This window comes from Setaria viridis, chromosome 7 (genome assembly GCF_005286985.2).
Source record: "Setaria viridis chromosome 7, Setaria_viridis_v4.0, whole genome shotgun sequence".
Classification (NCBI taxonomy): Eukaryota; Viridiplantae; Streptophyta; class Magnoliopsida; order Poales; family Poaceae; genus Setaria; species Setaria viridis.
In genome coordinates this window covers 31,691,084-31,716,090 of record NC_048269.2, presented here as the reverse complement: position 1 = coordinate 31,716,090, position 25,007 = coordinate 31,691,084, and the positions used below count along the sequence as shown (strand labels likewise).

Below are 25,007 nucleotides of genomic sequence, written 5' to 3'. Positions count from 1 at the left end.
AAATAAGATCTAAGATAAACCAAAACTAGCCAATACGTACCAGAAATCTGTTAGAATCTATCAGAATTTCTGCTAAAAGCTGGTAATTTGACCTAAACTTGCCGTAAGCACGAGAGAAACTGGGTCGTGCTCGTGCATGCCTAATAAATTTTGGACCAGGCCAATGTGCATGGCTGTTGCAGCATGCTTCAGCTCTTCAGATATGGCAAAATTGATTCCAGCCAAAAGAAGTAGCTGTCAGCGACACCAAGTCTTATTGAGCGATTAATCCAAGTATGCCATTAAGAAACAGTTCAAGGAATAAACAAAAATCAAAATAAAACAATGACCAACCACCCTGGAGCAGAACAAGTCCAGTGTAAGCAACACATCTATGTACACCTACAAATGGCTCCAGATAAGTGAATACAAATAGCCGTTGTCCTTAATGCTTTTTTCCAAACGATATACAATACAATAATCTGGGTTGAAAGAATGTTTCAGAAAGGTTCATTCCACAGGTGTAAGTACATTGTATTATTTAAAATCATGAAATACTGGATCAAAGAAGTGACAAGCGAACAAGAAAAACATAAACCAGATTACTATGCATGCACGTATACTAGTAGTTCACCAATAAGAGCTAGGTCAATCCCTAAATAGATTTGAAGAGTTCAGTGCATGGTGACAAGGCCTACTACTACCAGCTGCAGACAAAGAAATTTTAAAGAACTGATAATATGACCTCATCAAACCCAAACAAAATGCAACACAACAAGAACAGGTAAGAAAAAGATAATGTCTTGCTATAGCCATCCTCCTACCTGAAGAAATAATCAAAACTGTGGAATTTTTAAACCATCACTGTTAGAGTGACTTCATCAACTAGTGAGTAGTGACTCGGCAATGCTACAGCAATAGAAAACTTGCCAAAGCCACCCAATCAATTAACAAGTCTATGATTTGGTAATTTCTTTAGGAAATTAGATAGCACAATCAGGCAATGGAGTGATGGTGCACGGAACTAAACACTAGGACCGCTTCATGCATTCTGCATGCTTTTTGTGAGCCTCTAGAGTTCAAGTGAGATGTTATTTTGTTAACTTTTCCTGTGCCGGCTTCAGAAGAAGGATTATCAGATCATACAATTTATTCATGAAGATGCAGTCATGGAGATTGACATGTATGCAAGATATTTGGACCTAAATGTTTTAGTATCAATTTGGCATTAGATAAAATCCACTAATGTGAATCCCTGTTCCAGTTCATGGCTGTTTCATTCGATCACTGAATTGGTAGTCGATGGCGAGCGTCATACAATTTCAAATTCTCTAATACTTTAGAGAGTGTGACAGTACTCGAGTTCTGATTCTATTTGTTTAAAATAGTCAGTCTCACAGAGAAGAATGATAAGAATAATTCTGTGCATATCATGAAGTCCTTGCTATTGCACTTCAGCTTCAATCTTTTGAGCAGCATGTGAACAGAGAAACAGAGGAATTTATCCTAGCACTTTCTTACCTCCTCTGTCATGTTCAACACTATAACTGGAATCAAAGGTACAAAAAAATCAATAGTGAATTCAGTTGTTCCTCGTGCAAACAATTAACATGGGCAATGACAGATATTATTGGTATGTCTGACAACAGGCTATAAACTGTAACCTTCTTATCTGAAATTGGAACATAGAAAACAATATATACTATTGGTGTGATATGACAGATTGGAAACTTTAACTTCACAAACTGAGATTGGAATACTTGAAACATAATTTAAGTCCTAAGTCATGCAAATTCTTCCAATTCTGTAAACTATAATCAGTATCAGCAACTCAGAGATCAATCGCAGTTTCAGTAGAACTATCTTGGATTTGGATTGAAATAAAAATCTTTGCCTCTCTAAGCTACATCGGTTAGCATGCCCTTCGTATTGTTCTTCGACCTGTAGTGATATTTAGCTCTAGTAAGCAGCAAGAAAAGAATTGGGAAAAGTGCCATTAAAGAGAATGCAAACTTGATACCAGCAGGCTTCCTGGATGCCAATGCCCTTGGCTGACTGTGACTTTCATGTCCTGCACCTTCTATTCCTGCTTTCTTGCAGATGAACAATGGAATCTCGAAAGTGTCGACACCCAAACACATCAATTTCTTAGTGCCCTGTTAATACTGAACCTAAGAATTAGTCAGCTAGTTATGGATAAAGGAAGAAAGTGATGGGAGGTGGTAAGCGGTAACAATGGCGTATTTTAAGTGTTTCGGGCCTATAAGGGGCCATCAAAAGACTCACCACCGTCACCGGCTTCTGATCACAAATTAGGTAAGTAATGGTCCAATTACACCACTGCTGAACCTAACTGAAACAAAGCTGGGGATGTAGAGCCGGCAGTACCTAGAAACAAACTAGAACGATGAAGCTTCAGCAACACAGCAATACTGCGGGATAACCCCATCGAGCTTCTCCTGAGAAGATCTCGGTTTGCAGCAAGCCTGATTATTTGTCAGGTAAGGTTGGGTTCTTTCAGGTTTCAGGTCAAAAAAGTTGGCTCACACCCGACCTGTGCCAACCATCCGGTCGGATTTTTTGGCCCACGCCTAACCCGTCACATGATCGGGTCAGGTTCGGATTTTTATATGCAATTTTCGAGTTAGGTTGGTTTTTTTCGAGTTTTGGGTAAAAAAATTAGCCTGTGACCGACCCGTGGTTTAGATCGGGTCATAAATATTGGCCCACGTTAACCCAACATATTGACCAGGTCGGGTCGGGTTTTTCAGATGGGTTGGGCCAGGTGGCTCATGATTAGGTCAAGACTTTGCAGTGACCGTGAGATGTCCAAGCTTCCGAATGATGAGTACATCGGTTGCGATGCTCGTCTTGGGCGCTACGCGGTGGCGGCCTTAGCAGCATCGTCTAGGCGCTGTTGCCTCCCATCGCTGGTGCCCTCCACCGAAACTAGGGAAGATGTGAAGACCTTGGGATAAAGGTGTTCTCCATCGGGAGCAAGGGGAAGCAGGAGGTCTGGTTAGGCATCAACACCGGCCGTCAGCTGCCGGTCGCAGAAGGGGGAAGGTTTTGCAAATTACCCATCACTATTTTACATAAAGATCTCTGAATTGGATCGTGATTAATAATCACGATCCAAATATTTACAATAAAACCCCTTATTTGGATCGCGATTAATAGTCGTGATCCAAATATTTACATAACCCCCCAACTCGGACGACATTTTTCCAAATTCATTCCTCGTTTGCGTGGCTGCTCCTAGTTGGATCTGTCATGACAAATTGGCGATGGCTTTCGTGGCCAGCGGCGGAATGGATTTGCCGGAGATCCGCGCCAGCACCTTCTCTCTCCGCCCCTGGATGTTGAGCTTCCCCAAGTTGAGGGTCTCCGACTCCGAGCCAGCATGGCTGCGAAATGCCGAGGAATTGGTTGGAGATTCGGAACCCACTCGACAGAGCTTGGTCGCTCGCCAGCAGCTGCATGAGCACGAACCAAAGGAAGAAGCTTGGTCGGAGACGGGCGCAGGGTACGGCCGGCCGGAACGCGGCGGCACTGCGGCCAGCCACGGCATGGGCGGAGGAGGCCATGGTGGGCGCGGCCGCAATGCCGGGGAGGGTCGCAAGGGACGGCCAGAGCGCGCGTTCCATGCGACGGCATTGTGCGGCCCAGATTCAGCGCAGCTCAGCAGGCGTCTTCCTCGCCAAGCTTTGCCGCCAGAGGCCGTGCGCTTGGGGAACAGAAGCAGGAAGTTTTCTTCTGTCAGAAACTGGTGGCACGAGCCATTTCCATCAGCATCCTGCAGCTGCAGACGATTGCCAGCAGCCAACAATGGTCACCAGTCACCTTCGTACCCGAGGCGCAGCAATGCGAGGTGAGCGCGTGCCATGTTTGCCATGCCCAGCCGGCGCGAGCACAAGCGCGGCGGCGTGGCCCGGGCATGGAGAGCGGCGTGCGCCTCCGGTCGTAGCTGCGGGCAAGGAGATGAGTCCTCGCGATCCCCGACGCTAACAGAGGGCGATGGGGGCAAGGATACGGAGGCGGGTAGCGGCTGGAACGCGGCGGCACTCCGGCGAGCTGGGGCACCAAGCGGAGGAAGCGCTTGTACCCAGATCGGGGGTGGACGGTATTTCATTTACCGTCCACCCCTCGAGTCCTGGGGTGCCGTTCGATCAGACATGTGCGGCCCGGATGCGGCTTAGTCGCAGTCTGACTTGGTCGTCTCCGATCTGGCCGGGAGGTTGGGTGGCGGCGTGGCGCTGGCGCCCCTACGACCGCTGCTCGAGGTCGCCGGCAGCCTGCGCGCCGACGAACGCGTTCGTCTGCGGCGAGCGAGGACGGTCTGGGCCGTCGCGAGCGCCCCGCCACTGGGCATCGCCGACAGCCGATCCAACCAGCAAGGTCTTGGGCTCGATTGAGCGCAGGGGAAGCAGATCGCCTGCTCGCTTGCCGAAGATTGAAGGCGGTGGCAGCGGCCCGAAACGTGTTAGTTTGTAGAGATATCGCCGCCGCTCAGTCTCGGCCGGGCCTGGTTCGTCGCCCCCGCCGGGAGCTTTGCACGAGCGATCTCTGAAATCTTTCACCTAGCTGACAAGCTCCGATCCACCGGGAAGCCGAGACGATCAGCGTGCTGCGGAGCCAGCTCGACGCCGCGCAGTGCCGGTGCTTCGGTGATTGAAAAGCTTCAAATCTTCATTTTCCTCCAGACCTTGCCAAACCAATCATTCCTTCCAGCCACCCTAAGCTTTGGCAGCCAAGTTTGTCACTGGAACTGATTGCATACGAGTTGTGAGTAAGCTCCTGCTTCCAATCTTCCCTGTCCTCGTAGAAGCAAACAATTCCTCCCATTGGTTGACCTTCTTGCAAGCAGAGCCTCGTGTCGTACGAGATGGTGGTACTAGCTAGCTTCAAGCCGCCGCCGGCTGGCACGGGCACGCGGCTGCAGATGCATGTTGCAAACTTGCAGCCGATCAATAATGGAGCTACTGGGAGCCGATCGTGGTGCATGCTGGGAGGAGGAGGAGGAGGAGGGAAGGGAGAGACGGCCGGAAATCGGCGGCGCTCCGGCGAGCTGCAGCGTGAGGCGGAGGGTGTGCGTTCTTTTGCGGCCCCGGGGGGTGGACGGTGTTTCAGATACCGTCCGGGGTGGACGGTGTTTCAGTTGTGTTCGTTCGGGTTCAGGAATTCGTCATCGTCAGGTTCAGATTTTGGCCGCGCGGCCGCCGGGCGGCGCTCCGCTTCAGAGCTGCTCAAGTACAGGTCGCATCTACGACCTGCATCAGCTCACCTTGTTCACAAACATCCCATGGAACAGAGATGCTCAGCACAACCACAAAGCTCGTCTGAAAGCAGTGATCCGGCAAAAAGCGAATTGAATGATAGGTCCAATGCACAACTGCGTGTCGGAAGTCTGAAAGTTCTGCTCTGTCCCAGATTGCTACGTAATTAGGAACAAATCTGAACATACAGAAATGGGAGGATTAAACGACAAGACGATCCAGAGTCTAGACCACAAGCATAAATGCATAATCATCGTAGAGGGCAAAGAAGTTAAGATGATAATATTGCAGATGAGCATACATTACAACACAATTCCGTCTTACATATTCGTCAACAAAGAGTTGGATTTTTGAAAATCTATCTCACAATAACACTTGCAAACATTTAATGATCGAGGCTCTAAATTGTGATAGGATTGAAAAACAGCCGTGTAATAAGGCTTTCAAGGTCGTCGCCAAATGTGAAGATATCTTTCTTGTCACCATACATCAGCGTCAAGGTGGCTGTTACGTTGATAACTCGTCTTACCGCCGGACGCAACGAACCAAGTTCTAGCAGGTCTTTGTTTAAAGTTTTCCATGCATCTTCCACCATCCGGTATATATTCACAATGGCTACCTCACTCGCAACATTATACTCAGCAATGTAGCACTCGACAGAGTTTGTAGCATCCTGTTCCCTGTTACCATGCTGTGGATAACATGTATGCTTATGACTTCATTATGAGTGTTATGTTCTTATATAGAGTATATCCTCCTTGGATAAAAATGAACTATAGGAAAATTTAAGATTAAACTAATACCTTTAGTGCAGTGATGTCATTCATGTAACGCGTTATCTCTCCACATGCTCTCACGGCACCGGTACAGCCAAGCGCCCAGTCAAGAGCCTCCTTCGATGCTATGTCACCCATGCCAACTAGTAGTGCAACACATGAGAATGGACCACCTGAATCCATCAAAGATGCTTCTACTTTCTCTTTGAATGTCGGTGTTTTCTTGCAATGGAACCACTCCGCTCCTTGAAGGTAGTAATTGGATAGTGTCTGAAACTGCACAGCAGGAATTGGTTGTGGTTTCAGTTAGGTTCCCCCAAAATTAACAGAGGGTTGCAGGGTTTTGCCTCATTTACCCCCCTAAAAATGAGGTCATTGATCTATAAAATGCAATTCACGTGTAGAATAGTCATGTGTACCGATTTCTGGGCGTAGGAAACCTTGTACTGCTCATTTGGTGCCAGCATATCCTGAATCTCTTTGAAGGTTCTTAATATCCTGAGGTAGAACTTCTTGAGATACTCTGGTAGAATAGAAACAACACTCTCATCCCATCTGCAGATACATTATTATTATCATTATTATTTTCGACGATACCACTGAATAGAAACTGCTTCCCTCTCATCACTTGTCCTTAGAGTCTAGATTGTACTAAAAAAGAAAAATACTGTATAAGCTGCATCTCAAGCGTCCTAATAATTGGCATAGCTGGCATAGTGGATGGCCAAATAATTACCAATAAGTCTATCTACCCCTGTATTTTAGAGTTTGGACTAGAAGCCCCATGGTTCAGCTACATCAGTAAGAAATAACTGGCTGTTGCGGATTATGGTGATAAGGAATCTACCATATGTTTGGATCATCTCTATTCTAGTTAATTAGTGTGTTATAAAGATAAAATTCTGGTAACAGCCACACTAACTGACACATCTTATTGGTTGTCGAACGATAACCCATCTCACAACAGTCCTGTTTTATTAGTTGGCTGATTCATCGTGGTCCCATTTTGACTTCTATATTTTTATTTTCCTTGTGGTTAAAATTAAGGACTATAGATGCATATTTCACTGTGTTGTCATGTCGTTGAGTTCTAGGGAAAGAATGTTTAGAGGTAAACCAGAGAAAGTATAATTAATATGTAAACTATGTTTTCCTTTGGATTCTTACATTATGATCCATAGCATATTGTTGCCAAAATTGGTCAGGTTAGGGTGATGGCCCAAACACAGTGACAAGTCAACTTAGCTTGCGTTCTGATGAAGAGGAAATGCCACCTAAACTTTGTACTTTATGAACATGTAATCCACAATATAAATGCCAATTCATGACATTGTAAATACATTTTGACATTAAATATAGTTTCAATATTACAGATATATAGTACTTAACAACGACATCTGTGTACTCATAGTTCGTTACCATCATAATCAAATGAAAAAAATAGTTTTTATGAACTAATTGTTTAACAAAGGTTTACAATTCTACCCAACTACCCCTAGAAATTTAACAGATGAAATGCTTTTTAAAAATACTAATGAAGTTGATTTGTAGGATATATCACATCCTTTTTTTTACGAAAGTACGATTTTCCACATATAAATTTGTTATAACAGAATCAGATCACGGCAGGAATAATGCAAGGGTATACTCTTTCATGTGCATTTTGAATAGCTTTCATGTGTATTGAATATTTTAGCTAAATAGCTCTACACTGGGGAACCGTGACATTGTATGGCACCACATACGAACCCATGCAGGCTCTCAAATGGTTTATACTCATCCAATTCAATAACTAAATTATTTCACGCACCAGATTCTTAACATGGCAATCTGAGTAGAAGATATTTGTTTTTCAGATATAAAAATTAATTAATGAATGTAATATTTAACCTGAATAATCTCACCTTTTTATAGCTTCATTCAACTTTTGAGACTCTTCCAAAGTAGCACGGGTATCATAAATGTCATCCATCATAGTTATCAGGGCGAGCAACTTGGTAAGGATTATCCTTGCACAACTGTATTCGTGCTCATAGTACACTGCATATGACCACAGATACAATTGAACAATACGGTTTCGAGCGAAGCTTAGTGCTACTTCCGCATAAAGATTTTTCCACCATCTGAAAATCAATGTTTTTCTTCTGTTATGGTTCTATATATACAAAAATGATAGCACTAGCTGGTGCCTTGTAAACAACAATTAATGTACAAGGTTTGCATGTGTTCCCACAGAACACTCTGAAACTATGGCTGTCACTTTATCTAACTGTCACTTTGTGTGCTCATGTTACTGTGGCTGTGGCTATAAAACTGCAATAACCTTACAACTTCGAATGAATGTTAAATTAATCCTTGAAATGCACTGCTCTCCTAAGGTCAAATGTTATTCTAGTGGGCATGTGTCTAATAATAACTATATGCCATTATTTTGTAGTTTTGTGAAGCAAAAACATGATTTGGTACTCCAGAAGCCCAGATCAGCAAAAACATGATTTGCAATTTTGTTAGAAATCATGTTGATTCTAGCAGATATCAAAAGGCTAACTTTATATTTATACTATTTCTGTTTCGTTCATGTAAAGCGTTCGACTAACATGGCATCTCATCTTTGCACTAAGGAGGCCACAACAGTTAGCACTTAGGACTGAAAACTGCAGGGAAGCCCCCTTTTGTTCCTTCTTCATGTATGCTTTGGAGGAGGATTGTAGTAGTCCTAATCACTAAATAAAGAGGAGTTGCTCTTGGCCTAAAAAAGAAGGGAAATCATGATTTTACGGTTGATCATGTTTAGCCATTTTCCAAAATTGTAACTTTGTTTTATTAGAAGCATAGGTTGAAGTGGCATACTTAGATATAGCCTCGATTTCTTTTATGTGAAGTTGTTGCAGATTGTTAAAGTCAATCTTCGCAAGCTCCAGAATGATGGGGTTGTATTCTCGTTCATGTTTATACTCTGACATATAATGCAGTGTCTCTACCCTCCTTGCGGTCCTTGGAAGCGGGATGTGAAGAGCACGGTTAACTTGCTCAGATAGTGGATACTTAAGATTATGTCTCATTGATTCAAGATGCAGCCTTGCAAAAGAGATTGCCTCTTCGAGAGCTTCGTCGTGAATAAACATATATGCTGCATTGTATAGACTAAGAAGTCCCCTTGGGTCATTAGTCATTTCCATATTAAAGCTTCCATTTGTATCCATAAACCTGTTGAATTCATCTGCAAAAAGATACATATGAATCAAGTGACTCACTCGACATTTTGAGTTGCATGTATAATGATTTGGAAAAATATGTTTATTATGTTGCAATGATATCCTTTCTATAGTCAAAGTAGCATCTTTGGGTTACTTGAAGTCAACCAATCAAAAATGTGATTACAAATTACCTTTTACGTTGTTGGGTTTGGATACTCCAACAATTAAAATTGTGCGATATATTAAGAAATTGTGTATTCATTATATACATACCTGGAGATACCCAAAGACCATGCTCTCTAAGCAGGCGAAATCGGAGAGAAACCTCATGTAGGCTAGAGGTATTGAATTCCATATGTTGGATCTTGCGTAGTGTGTTGGCAATTTCTTTCTCAAAATGATGCCCGATTCCAAGATGTTGGATAGTGTCGACTAGGTTCATTTGCTCGATTATATCTTTGGAATCCTCAAACAACAACCTTACCTTCTCCTTTAGTGCGCTGACTCGATTTTCCAGCCATTTTTTTTGCACCTACAGTTATGCAACTATACTTTATACTCCATGACTATAATTTATGTAATTTTCCCAAGAAATAATATGATATGAAATAAACAACCAATCCTAGCTATATATTGTTTTGGTAAACACATTTTTCTGTTCAGGAACGTAAGGCTCACAAATTTAGCATGGAGTTATATCCTTAAACACGATATAGTCCTGCCATTGCTACTGTTTTTTTTTAAGTTTGAGTGAGACCCAGAACTCTCAACACTATGTGATGGCATATATAGTCCCCGTCTTGATAATCTAAGTAGGCAGCTTATAAGTCTTCGTGTTCCAAATATAGTGTCTCTGGATTAAACCTTTTACACGAAACAAGGAAGAAAGTGTCATAAGATTTTGAACACGGGTTGTTACAAGATTACAAAGAATACAGACTCGGCACACTTGTGACCCAAGCCTATGATCTAGAAAATCCTCAAATATGTTTGTCCGTCCTAGACCTAAGCATTTTGCAAAGCCCTGACAGAAAATCCGATTTTTTTGGCTTAAAACAAGGCTAAAATTCGGCAAATAACTCTATGGTACCTGCAAATAAGGGTCCAAGTTGGGCTCACACGATTTTTTTAATGTAGAAATAATTAATTTTAATGTTTCGGGCAAGGCTCGGACCGGCCCGATTTTTTTCAAGCTAACAAAACTAGCTCTAAGGCTGGCCCTTAATGGGAGTCGGGTCGCACCAGGGCGAGGTGTGAGCTTATTTTGCTGCTGTCCAATTCATCCAATGATAGCAGTTAAGGAAAGTAATTAAATGGTAGTTAAGGATTAAGTAAACATATTTTTTTGAAAGTGAACTGGCAAGAGCTTGCCGTTCATATATTAATAGAGAAGGGTAGAAATAATACCGCTATGTCAAAAGCCAGAAAAAAGGAGGAAAATAACAAAAAGAGTACCCCCTCAGGTAATCTCCTAGCCACAGTAAACACATTCTTTTAACTGAGCAATGTTGAATTTGTTATGTTTCTCCTAGAGTTCAAGTCTCTCACTCAGCATGGATATTCTTATTTTTGACTAATTATTCTTTCGGTATGGCAGGTGTTTCATCTATCACTATTGAAATGAGTTTATGATAATTTCATCAATCCATAAGGCCTCGTTTGGATGCAGGGATTAAAAATTAGTCCCTGTCACATCGATGACATCAAATGTTGGATAGTAATTAGAAGTATTAAACATATGTTAATTACAAAACCAATTGCATAAATGAAGGCTAATTCGCGAGACGAATCTATTAACCCTAATTAGTCCATGATTGGCCCATGTGATGCTACAGTAAATATGTGCTAATCATGAATTAATTAGGCTTAATAGATTCGTCTCGCAAATTAGCCACGACTTATGCAATTAGTTTTATAATTAACTCATGTTTAGTCATTCTAATTGATATCCAAACATCCAATATGACCTGTGCTAAAAATTAGTTCTCGTAAAAGTGAGTCTCTTAAAGACGTTCATGTCGAGGTACAGTGTGCCAACATACACGCATCCTTAGTAAAAGTGATTGCACATCTCTCTGTCTCATTATTTATGTGTATGGCCCTCAACAATTAGCCCGTAGGGTCTTACTAGTAATTACTTCCTCCGTTTCTCCGTTTCTGTTTATAAGATGTACACGCATATCAAAATTCAAACTTTACAGCATTTGACTAATAATTTAGTCAACATTTTTTTAATTTTTTATTGTAAACTTCATATAGTGTCTCCAATGATTATAAGTTTATAACCATAAATAATATAATATAAGATGAGTGAATGGTCAAAGTCTAATTTGGGAAGCCATGCCATGTCATATCACACCTTATAAACAAGAACTAAGGGAGTATATAATTATACTGGGTTGAACAAATTTCATACTTTTTTCTAATCGTTCCTCTTGGCATATAATTTTTATAATAGGCCTCCTAGAAAAGCAGTTTTGAAAATGAACCATCATGTCGGCGTGACCCCAACGACAACATGTCTGCCACGTCAGTGCCTACATGGCCTGATGGCCACTAGGCTAAGCACCCGCAGTGCAGTGTGGATCGGAGGCCGATGCTTGAAATTTTTGAGCCCTGCATCAGAGAAGTGAGCATCGAGCTCTGAAGACCGCAGCGTGCAAGCATCAACATGGGACCCACTGGGCCCACTCATGGTGCAGTTGTGAGTAAACATAGTACAGCTGCCCTCTCATATGCAGCTGAGCAATCAATTTTTTATTTCTTGATGGGGCATCGGCTTTTTGCTACACTGCGGCTGCCCTAAAGCTTGGACCTTGTTTACTTCCTAAGTTGGGAGTTGCAAAATTGGCATTTTGCCATAAATGCGACACTGTAGCGTTTCGTTTGTATTTGTGAATTATTGTCTAAATATTGACTAATTAGGCTCAAAAGATTCGTCTCGCAAAGTACAACAAAACTATGCAATTAGTTGTTGATTTCGTCTACATTTAGTACTCCATGCATGTACCGCAAGTTTGATGTGATGGGGAATCTTCTTTTTGTATAGTGTCAAAGTTGGGAGTTGGGAGTGAAGTAAACAAAGGCTTGATGTTATTAGGCCCTTCGAGGCTTCGACGTCGATTCCAGCAACCTCGGTGCGTCGCTTGAACTCATGCCGAGATGAAAAACATGTAAAAGTACTTATCCATTCAAGGTTTTGTGAAATTCGTATTGATATGAGATCAACTCGATTATATTCATGCATAATGTTTGATAGAAATGAATCGAAATAGTGCTTTTGGATAGATTAATGGTTCTTCTATCCAATACAACAAAGATATGTTCAATTTGCTATTTACTTATCTTTTATGCCTCTAGACATGCAGAGCAGATAATAATATTTCTAAACAAAGATATTATTAAAATTAGATAACAAACAGCTTAGTTATGGATGCACGAGATTGCTAATTTGCTAAAGGAATGTAAAGAAATTTCAGGTTCTCTCTACATGCTAAATGGTTGCCGGCAAAGAAGGCTCACCGGTGTTGTTACACTTGCTGTCATCGGAGGCCCCTCCATTGCTTCTAGGATCGATCTCCTCCAGCACCCTCGCCTTTGAACTATGACCAACTACTCGAAGGTATGCTGCATATTTATGGAGGCCATTAGGTTCCTCGGAGTAGGGTACGAAGTTTCTAGGTCACCAAAAATCACTGTATCAGCACTGTAGCATACTGTAGCGTTTCGTTTGTATTCGTGAATTATTGTTCAAATATTGGCTAATTAGTCTCAAAAGATTCATCTCGCAAAGTACAATAAAATTGTACAATTAGTTTTTGATTTCGTCTACATTTAGTACTCCATGCATGTACTGTAAGTTTGATGTGATGGGGAATCTTCTTTTTGCATAGTGTTAAAGTTGGGATTTTGGGGTAACTAAACAAGTCCCTAGTGAGGCTCAATACTCCCACCCCACCAATAATAATAAAAAAGTACGAACAAGCTTATGGAACCAAGCAAATGATTGATGCTTTTCATAATTCTATAATACATGCAACTTTCTGCCGTAAACTCATAATTAGTATAAGTAATTAGAGGTATTTTCCGTCCATAAATCTATGGATCCACCTGAAGATTTGGATAGTCCTAGATACGGGACTGTACACCGAAATATATCAAACATGAAGACTACGGTGCAGGATGGCATGGTCTACGTGGAGGACAAGAACTAGTCGAGAATTAGAAAACTATTCGTAGCAATTAGAGTAGGACTCTCTAGTCGAATTCGACTTGTAAACAACCAACATGTAACCCTGCTCCCGGCAATATAAGGCGAGGCAGGGATCCCTTCCAAACAACTTTAATCAATACAATCCAATCAACACGCAGGACGTAGGGTATTACGCGACATAAGCAATCTGAACCTTTCTAAATCGTGTGTTCGAGTTCACCTTCGAGTTCCTAATCTCGGCAAGCCCCACGCATAAAACACTACCTCGGGTACCCTTCGGTAGGTTACCGAGTCTAAACACTTCTAACTAATAATATGTTTAAAAACATTTTTTTTAAAAGATGGAGAAACACGTTTTTTAGACGGAGGAAGTGGACGGTAAGGACTTCTGGTTTATTCTAACTTAAACAGTTTTAAGACACTTTGTGCTTAACCTAAATTCTAACGGGAAAAGATTTCTCAGTGTACTGTTGAAGATGCTCTCTGTCTCCATGTCTCCAGAACGTGTGGATCAGGCTCGTTCGGCTGGCTGCTTTGCAGCTGCCTGCTGCAGCAGCAGCAGAGAGCTGCTGCCTGCTGCAGCTTGCGTGCTACAGCTGCTGCTCTGCAGCAGCCAGCAGCTACAGCCCATCCCTTGGACCACGAAACATGTGATCACACCATTCACGTGGCCCCTGGCACAAAGCTCATCTTGTTCACCCAGCATAGGCACAAAGCTCGTCTGAAGCCTCCCCTTTCCTCTGCTCATCACATGTTGATGCTGCCAACCTGAACGCTCCTCTGAATTCTTGTCTTGCTATTGTTGAACTTCAAATCTGTACATACAGAAACCGAAAGATTAAATGGCAAGACGTACGAGACGGCTGTGAAATGACTCACCGGCTTCTGATCACGAATAAGAAACAAACTAGAACGATCGAGCTTCAGCAAACATGGCCCCAATCTCAGTTTGCAGCTCCTTTGGGTAGGTGTTACACCATTTCCTCCAGAATCTTCAGAAGTTCCTCTTCATTTCCTTCAAAACTCTCCAGACTCCGTCCGAGAATTTAGAGCTTCAGTGCAGCGGGTATGGTGATGCCGTGATGGTGACTCCATGACGCCAAACGCTGCAGTTATCACTTGCAGTTGCTGAACTCAGAGAAAGTCAGAAAACACTTTCAGTTTGCAGCTACCTCTACTTCAAGATTCCGAATAATGCATACATACATCGGTCGCGACGCTCGTCTCCGGTGCTGAAGGTGTCCTCCGTAAGGAGCAAAGGGAAGCGGGAGGCCCCGCTCGCGGTCGGCCGCCGACGGTGGGAGGGAGGGGAAAGGTTTTGCAAATTACGTAAAGCCTCCATAATTGGATCACGATTAATAATCACGATCCAAATAATTTGTATCACGTCGCGATCAAAATATTTACATAAAACTCGCCAACTCGGATGGCATTTTTTCCAAAATCGTCCCTCGTTTCCGCCGGCTGCTCGTCGTTGGATCTGTCATGGCGAATGGCGATGGCTTTCTCGCGTCACCAGGCGCCTTCCCCAGCACGATCGATTCTAGCTGCCACGGCAGGCATCAGCCCTGGAAAGCACATCGACGCATGGTACTCGCAAGTTGCAGCATGGTATATTATGGACACTTTACTGTGTTTTTGTTGTATTATAATTGAAAGTGCGGAGATGATATACAAGTTAAGCCAAAATTTCAAACATCATTAGTTATTTATTGTAGCGGCATTTCAACTATCTTCATAACCCCATCCTCTCGTCCCTATCCTCTGCTACAGTGCTGAGCGGGCGAACAGAAGCGACCGAGAGGCAGATCTTCTTCCGGTGGCGATTCCACCGGCCCCGTTCCTCTCCGGCGGCCGGTTTGGCACCGGAGAGGGAGGAGGGCTGGGGAATCGTCGTGCGGACTTGTATAGGATAGCTAGGGTAGTCTACGCCTAGGTTTTGCTCGTTGTCGGCGACGGCAACGGAGCTAGGTCCTTTCATAAGTTCCTATTCATTTTCTTCAAAATTTTCCAAACTTCAACGCATAGTGAAGATCCAATAAAATTCATATTGTAGTTTAGTTTTTCAGATCGATGTGCACCAACCGCCTTTGTAATGAGGGGACAGCTTCTGAAAGTCCTAGCGATTTTTTCTCCAATTGGTTGCGATGCTGGGTAATCTTGACGACTAGCACTTAGAAAGGCATGGTGATTGAAAAGCTTGTGAAATTTTCATCTTCCTCCAGACTTTGCAAAGCCAGGCATTCTTTCCGGCCACCCAAAGCTTTGGCAGCCAAGTTTGACACTGATAGCAAACGAGTTGTCACTTGTCAGTACTCAGTAAGATCCTACTTCCACTCTTCCCTGTCCTCAGAGAGGCAAACAATTCCTCCCATTGGTTGATGTTCTTGTCCTCTTAGACATCAGTCACCACAATAAAAAGTTTCAGAGAGTTCATTTTCTTCGCGAGAAACCTCTGCAATAGGCGCACATCTCATGACTAATGGCATGCTCATGAACAAATTTCAGCTTCTCCGTGAAATCCGTAGCAGCCCTGTCTAAACCCTCCAGAGCTTTCTTCAGCCTGTTGAGTGTGCCATTGTGAGTAAAATCTTTTCACAGCCTTCTCCAAAACGCTAACATACTTAACTGATCTGACAACTTGATGCTTCATCTTAGCAAAGGAGGAGCCCCATTCACTAACCTTGCGATCCTTGACCTTCTCCTCGAGCTTGGAGTGCTCAAGCTCGCAGACCGCATCCCCGACTTCGCCAATGGCATCCCTGAGCCTCCACAGCTTCGTGGACTCCGGAGTGCGCCTTGTGTACCTCGTATGTTCTCCAGGTTGATGGGCACGAACACCTCCTGGATCAAGGGCTCGGCAGGCAGGAGCCTGGTCCTGAGGTCCTTCATGCCTCCAGCACTCCCCTACTGATCAAGGTAGTTGATGGCCTTGCCGACAAGGAAGGAGACAGCCATATTCGATGCTTACTCAACACACTTGCCACTATCTTCTTGTTGGTTTGCCCATGAAGAAAGTGTGTTATTGTCCTTATACCTGATAATAGAAGAATATTATCTTGATAGAGAACAAGTTGTTTCTAATCAAATATACAAAAAAAACAATTATCATTTTTTTAATAAAATATGAAGTCGGTAATACTCAACAATACTACATGAAGTATGAAACTAAGCCCTAAAGATGACCGTACATCATCAGTGCAGTAGGCACTAGCTAATAACTACGAAGAACTTCCGAAGTATAGACAATATACAGAAAGTTCAAACAAATCACATAATCTAAAGAATGAAAGAAAAGGGAAAGAAACTGAGTGTATCATATATTGACATCAGACAAACTCTTCAAGATTGTAATGAAGCAAAAAGAGATGTCTTTCCACCAGCTCAAAATGAGCACATTACTAGGCTAATGCTTCTAAAAGGTATGATGATCATTTAACCATCATTTGCATGTTACCACCTGAAAGATGGTAATATCATTTATCTCGCATTAACATTAAGACATACGTGCGGGATATAAATTATCCTTCACAAGGGCAATAATAAGAATTGTAGGTAGCACCTTACATTATATTTTGGTGATAATCCATCTGTTCCAAATTATAGTTCACTTTAGCTTTGTCCTAAGTCAAACTTCTCTATCTTATAAAAAAAGCATCAGCATCTACAAGATCAAATTAGTTTCATTGAATCGACCATAAAATATGCCTTCGTAGTGCATTTATTTGGTATTGTAGATGTTAATATGTTATTATATTTTTCTATAAGCTTGGTCAAAATTAGACAAGTTTGAATTAAGAGCTTTAGTAAAGTATAGCTCGGAACAGAGAGTACTATATACATTACAAGACCACACAGCATATGATCTTCATGAGCATTCTTCTGCTGTTATTCATAAAGTATTTTGATGAGGAAGCTAGGAAAAGGTGAGCATAATTTTCATAGATTTTTAACAGATGGTTAGTATTTTTTTATTGAAAGTAAATCTTTGGGAATAGAAAAATCAATAGCATTTCACTTGTTTTGTGCACACTACGGTTTGTGGACTCTAATAAAATAGATCCCTCGGTGCTACCTTATGCAGACTGGTAGTGGTAGCAAGAAGTAGAGAAAATATATCAAGTAATCTGTCCTCGTAGAAGCAAACAATTCCTCCCATTGGTTGACCTTCTTGCAAGCAGAGCCTCGTGTCGTACGAGATGGTGGTACTAGCTAGCTTCAAGCCGCCGCCGGCTGGCACGGGCACGCGGCTGCAGATGCATGTTGCAAACTTGCAGCCGATCAATAATGGAGCTACTGGGAGCCGATCGTGGTGCATGCTGGGAGGAGGAGGAGGAGGAGGGAAGGGAGAGACGGTCGGAAATCGGCGGCGCTCCGGCGAGCTGCAGCGTGAGGCGGAGGCTGTGCGTTCTTTTGCGGCCCCGGGGGGTGGACGGTGTTTCAGATAATATTGCAGATGAGCATACATTACAGAAATGGGAGGATTAAACGACAAGACGATCCAGAGTCTAGACCACAAGCATAAATGCATAATCATCGTAGAGGGCAAAGAAGTTAAGATGATAATATTGCAGATGAGCATACATTACAACACAATTCCTTCTTACATATATTCGTCAACAAAGAGTTGGATTTTTGAAAATCTATCTCACAATAACACTTGCAAACATTTAATGATCGAGGCTCTAAATTGTGATAGGACTGAAAAACAGCCGTGTAATAAGGCTTTCAAGGTCGTCGCCAAATGTGAAGGTATCTTTCTTGTCACCATACATCAGCGTCAAGCTGGCTGTTGCGTCGATAACTCGTCTTACCGCCGGATGCAACGAACCAAGTTCTAGCAGGTCTTTGTTTAAAGTTTTCCATGCATCTTCCACCATCCGGTATATATTCGCAATGGCTACCTCACTCGCAACATTATACTCAGCAATGTAGCACTCGACAGAGTTTGCAGCATCCTGTTCCCTGTTACCATGCTGTGGATAACATGTATGCTTATGACTTCATTATGAGTGTTATGTTCTTATATAGAGTATATCCTCCTTGGATAAAAATGAACTATAGGAAAATTTAAGATTAAACTAATACCTTTAGTGCAGTGATGTCATTCATGTAACGCGTTATCAATCCACATGCTCTCACAGCACCGGTACAGCCAAGCGCCCAGTCAAGAGCCTCCTTCGATGCTATGTCACCCATGCCAACTAGTAGTGCAACACATGAGAATGAACCACCTGAATCCATCAAAGATGCTTCTACTCTCTCTTTGAATGTCGGCGTTTTCTTGCAATGGAACCACTCCGCTCCTTGAAGGTAGTAATTGGATAGTGTCTGAAACTGCACAGCAGGAATTGGTTGTGGTTTCAGTTAGGTTCCCCCAAAATTAACAGAGGGTTGCAGGGTTTTGCCTCATTTACCCCCCTAAAAATGAGGTCATTGATCTATAAAATGCAATTCACGTGTAGAATAGTCATGTGTACCGATTTCTGGGCGTAGGAAACCTTGTACTGCTCATTTGGTGCCAGCATATCCTGAATCTCTTTGAAGGTTCTTAATATCCTGAGGTAGAACTTCTTGAGATACTCTGGTAGAATAGAAACAACACTCTCATCCCATCTGCAGATACATTATTATTATCATTATTATTTTCGACGATACCACTGAATAGAAACTGCTTCCCTCTCATCACTTGTCCTTAGAGTCTAGATTGTACTAAAAAAGAAAAATACTGTATAAGCTGCATCTCAAGCGTCCTAATAATTGGCATAGCTGGCATAGTGGATGGCCAAATAATTACCAATAAGTCTATCTACCCCTGTATTTTAGAGTTTGGACTAGAAGCCCCATGGTTCAGCTACATCAGTAAGAAATAACTGGCTGTTGCGGATTATGGTGATAAGGAATCTACCATATGTTTGGATCATCTCTATTCTAGTTAATTAGTGTGTTATAAAGATAAAATTCTGGTAACAGCCACACTAACTGACACATCTTATTGGTTGTCGAACGATAACCCATCTCACAACAGTCCTGTTTTATTAGTTGGCTGATTCATCGTGGTCCCATTTTGACTTCTATATTTTTATTTTCCTTGTGGTTAAAATTAAGGACTATAGATGCATATTTCACTGTGTTGTCATGTCGTTGAGTTCTAGGGAAAGAATGTTTAGAGGTAAACCAGAGAAAGTATAATTAATATGTAAACTATGTTTTCCTTTGGATTCTTACATTATGATCCATAGCATATTGTTGCCAAAATTGGTCAGGTTAGGGTGATGGCCCAAACACAGTGACAAGTCAACTTAGCTTGCGTTCTGATGAAGAGGAAATGCCACCTAAACTTTGTACTTTATGAACATGTAATCCACGATATAAATGCCAATTCATGACATTGTAAATACATTTTGACATTAAATATAGTTTCAATATTATAGATATATAGTACTTAACAACGACATGTGTGTACTCATAGTTCGTTACCAGCATAATCAAATGAAAAAAAAATAGTTTTTATGAATTAATTGTTTAACAAAGGTTTACAATTCTACCCAACTACCCCTAGAAATTTCACAGATGAAATGCTTTTTAAAAATACTAATGAAGTTGATTTGTAGGATATATCACATCCTTTTTTTTTGCGAAAGTATGATTTTCCACATATAAATTTGTTATAACAGAATCAGGTCACGGCAGCAATAATGCAAGGGTATACCTTTCATGTGCATTTTGAATAGCTTTCATGGGTATTGAATATTTTAGCTAAGCAGCTCTACACTGGGGAACCGTGACATTTTATGGCACCACATACGAACCCATGCAGGTTCTCAATGGTTTATACTCATCCAATTCAATAACTAAATTATTTCACGCACCAGATTCTTAACATGGCAATCTGAGTAGAAGATATTTGTTTTTCAGATATAAAAATTAATTAATGAATGTAATATTTAACCTGAATAATCTCACCTTTTTATAGCTTCATTCAACTTTTGAGACCCTTCCAAAGTAGCACGGGTATCATAAATGTCATCCATCATAGTTATCACGGCGAACAACTTGGTAAGGATTATCCTTGCACAACTGTATTCGTGCTCATAGTACACTGCATATGTCCACAGATACAATTGAACTATACGGTTTCGAGCGAAGCTTAGTGCTACTTCCGCATAAAGATTTTTCCACCATCTGAAAATCAATGTTTTTCTTCTGTTATGGTTCTATATATACAAAAATGATAGCACTAGCTGGTGCCTTGTAAACAACAATTAATGTACAAGGTTTGCATGTGTTCCCACAGAACACTCAAAAACTATGGTTTCGCTGGAATACACTAATAAATAAAGGGTGCTTAATCATTTATTGTCGTCACACATGTTACACCTAATCTTCGTCAAGCAGGAGATGGAAAGTGCTGGGAATGTAATTACCTCAATCTAATAATAAGTTATACAAAAGAATAAGGTAGAACATTATCTAACTGTCACTTTGTGTGCTCATGTTACTATGGCTGTGGCTATAAAACTGCAATAACCTTACAACTTCGAATGCATGTTAAATTAATCCTTCAAATGCACTGCTCTCCTAAGGTTAAATGTTATTCTAGTGGGCATGTGTCTAATAATAACTATATGTCATTATTTTGTAGTTTTGTGAAGCAAAAACATGATTTGGTACTCCAGAAGCCCAGATCAGCAAAAACATGATTTGCAATTTTGTTAGAAATCATGTTGATTCTAGCAGATATCAAAAGGCTAACTTTATATTTATACTATTTCTGTTTAGTTCATGTAAAGCGTTCGACTAACATGGCATCTCATCTTTGCACTAAGGAGGCCGCAACAGTTAGCACTTAGGACTGAAAACTATAGGGCTAGTGAAGCCCCCTTTTGTTCCTTCTTCATGTATGCTTTGGAGGAGGATTGTAGTAGTCCTAATCACTAAATAAAGAGGAGTTGCTCTTGGCCTAAAAAAGAAGGGAGATCATGATTTTATGGTTGATCATGTTTAGCCATTTTCCAAAATTGTAACTTTGTTTTATTAGAAGCATAGGTTGAAGTGGCATACTTAGATATAGCCTCGATTTCTTTTATGTGAAGTTGTTGCAGATTGTTAAAGTCAATCTTCGCAAGCTCCAGAATGTTGGGGTTGTATTCTCGTTCATGTTTATACTCTGACATATAATGCAGTGTCTCTACCCTCCTTACGGTCCTTGGAAGCGGGATGTGAAGGGCACGGTTAACTTGCTCAGATAGTGGATACTTCAGATTATATCTCATTGATTCAAGATGCAGCCTTGCAAAAGAGATTGCCTCTTCGAGAGCTTCATCGTGAATAAACATATATGCTGCATTGTATAGACTAAGAAGTCCCCTTGGGTCATTAGTCATTTCCATATTAAAGCTTCCATTTGTATCCTTAAACCTGTTGAATTCATCTGCAAAAAGATACATATGAATCAAGTGACTCACTCGACGTTTTGAGTCGCATGTATAATGATTTGGAAAAATATGTTTATTATGCTGCAATGATATCCTTTCTATAGTCAAAGTGGCATCTTTGGGTTACTTGAAGTCAACCAATAAAAAATGTGATTACAAATTACCTTTTACGTTGTTGGGTTTGGATACTCCAACAATTAAAATTGTGCGATATATTAGGAAATTGTGTATTCATTATATACATACCTGGAGATACCCAAAGACTATGCTCTCTAAGCAGGCGAAATCGGAGAGAAACCTCATGTAGGCTAGATGTATTGAATTCCATATGTTGGATGTTGCATAGTGTGTTGGCAATTTCTTTCTCAAAATGATGCCCGATTCCAAGATGTTGGATCGTGTCGACTAGGTTCATTTGCTCGATTATATCTTTGGAATCCTCAAACAACAACCTTACCTTCTCCTTTAGTGCGCTGACTCGATTTTCCAGCCATTTTTTTTGCACCTACAGTTATGCAACTATACTTTATACTCCATGACTATAATTTATGTAATTTTCCCAAGAAATAATATGATATGAAATAAACAACCAATCCTAGCTATATATTGTTTTGGTAAACACATTTTTCTGTTCAGGAACATAATTAAGGCTCACGAATTTCAAGCTAACAAAACTAGCTCTAAGGCTGGCCCTTAATGGGAGTCGGGTCGCACCAGGGCGAGGTGTGAGCTTATTTTGCTGTTGTCCAATTCATCCAATGATAGCAGTTAAGGAAAGTAATTAAATGGTAGTTAAGGATTAAGTAAACATATTTTTTTGAAAGTGAACTGGCAAGAGCTTGCCGTTCATATATTAATAGAGAAGGGTAGAAATAATACCGCTATGTCAAAAGCCAGAAAAAAGGAGGAAAATAACAAAAAGAGTACCCCCTCAGGTAATCTCCTAGCCACAGTAAACACATTTTTTTAACTGAGCAATGTTGAATTTGTTATGTTTCTCCTAGAGCTCAAGTCTCTCCCTCAGCATGGATATTCTTATTTTTGACTAATTATTCTTTCGGCATGGCAGGTGTTTCATCTATCATTATTGAAATGAGTTTATGATAATTTCGTCAATCCATAAGGCCTCGTTTGGATGCAGGATTAAAAATTAGTCCCTATCACATCCAATGTTTGATAGTAATTAGAAGTATTAAATATATGTTAATTACAAAACCAATTGCATAAATGAAGGCTAATTCGCGAGACGAATCTATTAAGCCTAATTAGTCCATGATTGGCCCATGTGTTAATTAGGCTTAATAGATTCGTCTCGCAAATTAGTCACGACTTATGCAATTAGTTTTATAATTAACTCATGTTTAGTCGTTCTAATTGATATCCAAACATCCAATATAACCCGTACTATAAAAATTAGTTCTCGTAAAAGTGAGTCTCTTAAAGACGTTCATGTCGAGGTACAGTGTGCCAACGTACACGCATTCTTGGTAAAAGTGTTTGCACATCTCTCTATCTCATTATTTATGTGTATGGCGCTGAACAATTAGCCCGTAGGATCTTTCTAGTAATTACTTCCTCCATTTCTGTTTATAAGATGCACACGCATATCAAGATTCAAACTTTACAGCATTTAACTAATAATTTAGTCAACATTTTTTTAATTTTTTATTGTAAACTTCGTATAGTTAGATTTGTAATCAAATGTCTCCAATGATTATAAGTTTATAACCATAAATAATATAATATAAGATGAGTGAATGGTCAAAGTCTAATTTAGGAGACCATGCCATGTCATATCACACCTTATAAATAAGAACTAATTAAGGGAGTATATAATTATACTGGGTTGAGCAAATTTCATACTTTTTTCTAATCGTTCCTCTTGGCATATAATTTTTATAATAGGCCTCCTAGAAAAGCAGTTTTGAAAATGAACCATCATGTCGGCGTGACTCCAACGACAATATGTCTGCCACGTCAGTGCCTACATGGCCTGATGGCCACTAGGCTAAGCACCCGCAGTGCAGTGTGGATCGGAGGCCGATGCTTGAAATTTTTGAGCCCTGCATCAGAGAAGTGAGCATCGAGCTCTGAAGACCGCAGCGTGCAAGCATCAACATGGGACCCACTGGGCCCACTCATGGTGCAGTTGTGAGTAAACATAGTACAGCTGCCCTCTCATATGCAGCTGAGCAATCAATTTTTTATTTCTTGATGGGGCATCGGCTTTTTGCTACACTGCGGCTGCCCTAAAGCTTGATGTTATTAGGCCCTTCGAGGCTTCGACGTCGATTCCAGCAACCTCGGTGCGTCGCTTGAACTCATGCCGAGATGAAAAACATGTAAAAGTACTTATCCATTCAAGGTTTTGTGAAATTCGTATTGATATGAGATCAACTCGATTAGATTCATGCATAATGTTTGATAGAAATGAATCGAAATAGTGCTTTTGGATAGATTAATGGTTCTTCTATCCAATACAACAAAGATATGTTCAATTTGCTATTTACTTATCTTTTATGCCTCTAGACATGCAGAGCAGATAATAATATTTCTAAATAAAGATATTATTAAAATTAGATAACAAACAGCTTTGTTATGGATGCACGAGATTGCTAATTTGCTAAAGGAATGTAAAGAAATTTCAGGTTCTCTCTACATGCTAAATGGTTGCCGGCAAAGAAGGCTCACCGGTGTTGTTACACTTGCTGTCATCGGAGGCCCCTCCATTGCTTCTAGAATCGATCTCCTCCAGCACCCTCGCCTTTGAACTATGACCAACTACTCAAAGGTATGCTGCATATTTATGGAGGCCATTAGGTTCCTCGGAGTAGGGTACGAAGTTTCTAGGCCCTGTTTAGTTGTTCGATTTTGGACAACCAAAATCACTGTACCAGCACTGTAGCATACTGTAGTGTTTCGTTTGTATTTGTGAATTATTGTCCAAATATTGACTAATTAGGTTCAAAAGATTCATCTCGCAAAGTACAACAAAACTGTACAATTAGTTTTTGATTTCATCTACATTTAGTACTCCATGCATGACTGTAAGTTTGATGTGATGAGGAATCTTCTTTTTGCATAGTGTCAAAGTTGGGATTTTGGGGTAACTAAACAAGTCCCTAGTG

The 25,007-nt window shown here is 41.0% G+C and overlaps 2 protein-coding genes across 3 annotated transcripts; both read right to left on the bottom strand.

Annotated features, from left to right (window-relative positions):
• Positions 1-5,511: 5,511 nt before the first annotated feature.
• Positions 5,512-12,884, bottom strand: LOC117863491 (tau-cadinol synthase). 2 transcript variants are annotated; one of them, XM_034747213.2, is made up of 7 exons: positions 12,751-12,884; positions 9,502-9,760; positions 8,882-9,251; positions 7,936-8,154; positions 6,451-6,586; positions 6,059-6,307; positions 5,512-5,964 (listed from the first exon to the last, which is right to left on the bottom strand). In XM_034747213.2, exons 1-7 carry the CDS (start codon positions 12,787-12,789, stop codon positions 5,656-5,658), a joined length of 1,581 nt encoding a protein of 526 aa, XP_034603104.1. In that variant the 5' UTR covers positions 12,790-12,884; the 3' UTR covers positions 5,512-5,655. The 2 variants fall into 2 exon arrangements, with proteins under 2 accessions (XP_034603104.1, XP_034603105.1); XM_034747214.2 differs by having other exon boundaries at positions 5,512-5,946.
• A 5,075-nt stretch (positions 12,885-17,959) lies between these two features.
• LOC117863493 (tau-cadinol synthase) lies at positions 17,960-24,707 on the bottom strand. Its single transcript, XM_034747219.2, has 7 exons — positions 24,571-24,707; positions 22,126-22,384; positions 21,506-21,875; positions 20,408-20,626; positions 18,922-19,057; positions 18,530-18,778; positions 17,960-18,417 (listed from the first exon to the last, which is right to left on the bottom strand). The coding sequence occupies exons 1-7, from the start codon at positions 24,607-24,609 to the stop codon at positions 18,127-18,129; spliced, it is 1,563 nt and encodes a 520-aa protein (XP_034603110.1). The 5' UTR covers positions 24,610-24,707; the 3' UTR covers positions 17,960-18,126.
• Positions 24,708-25,007: the final 300 nt, after the last annotated feature.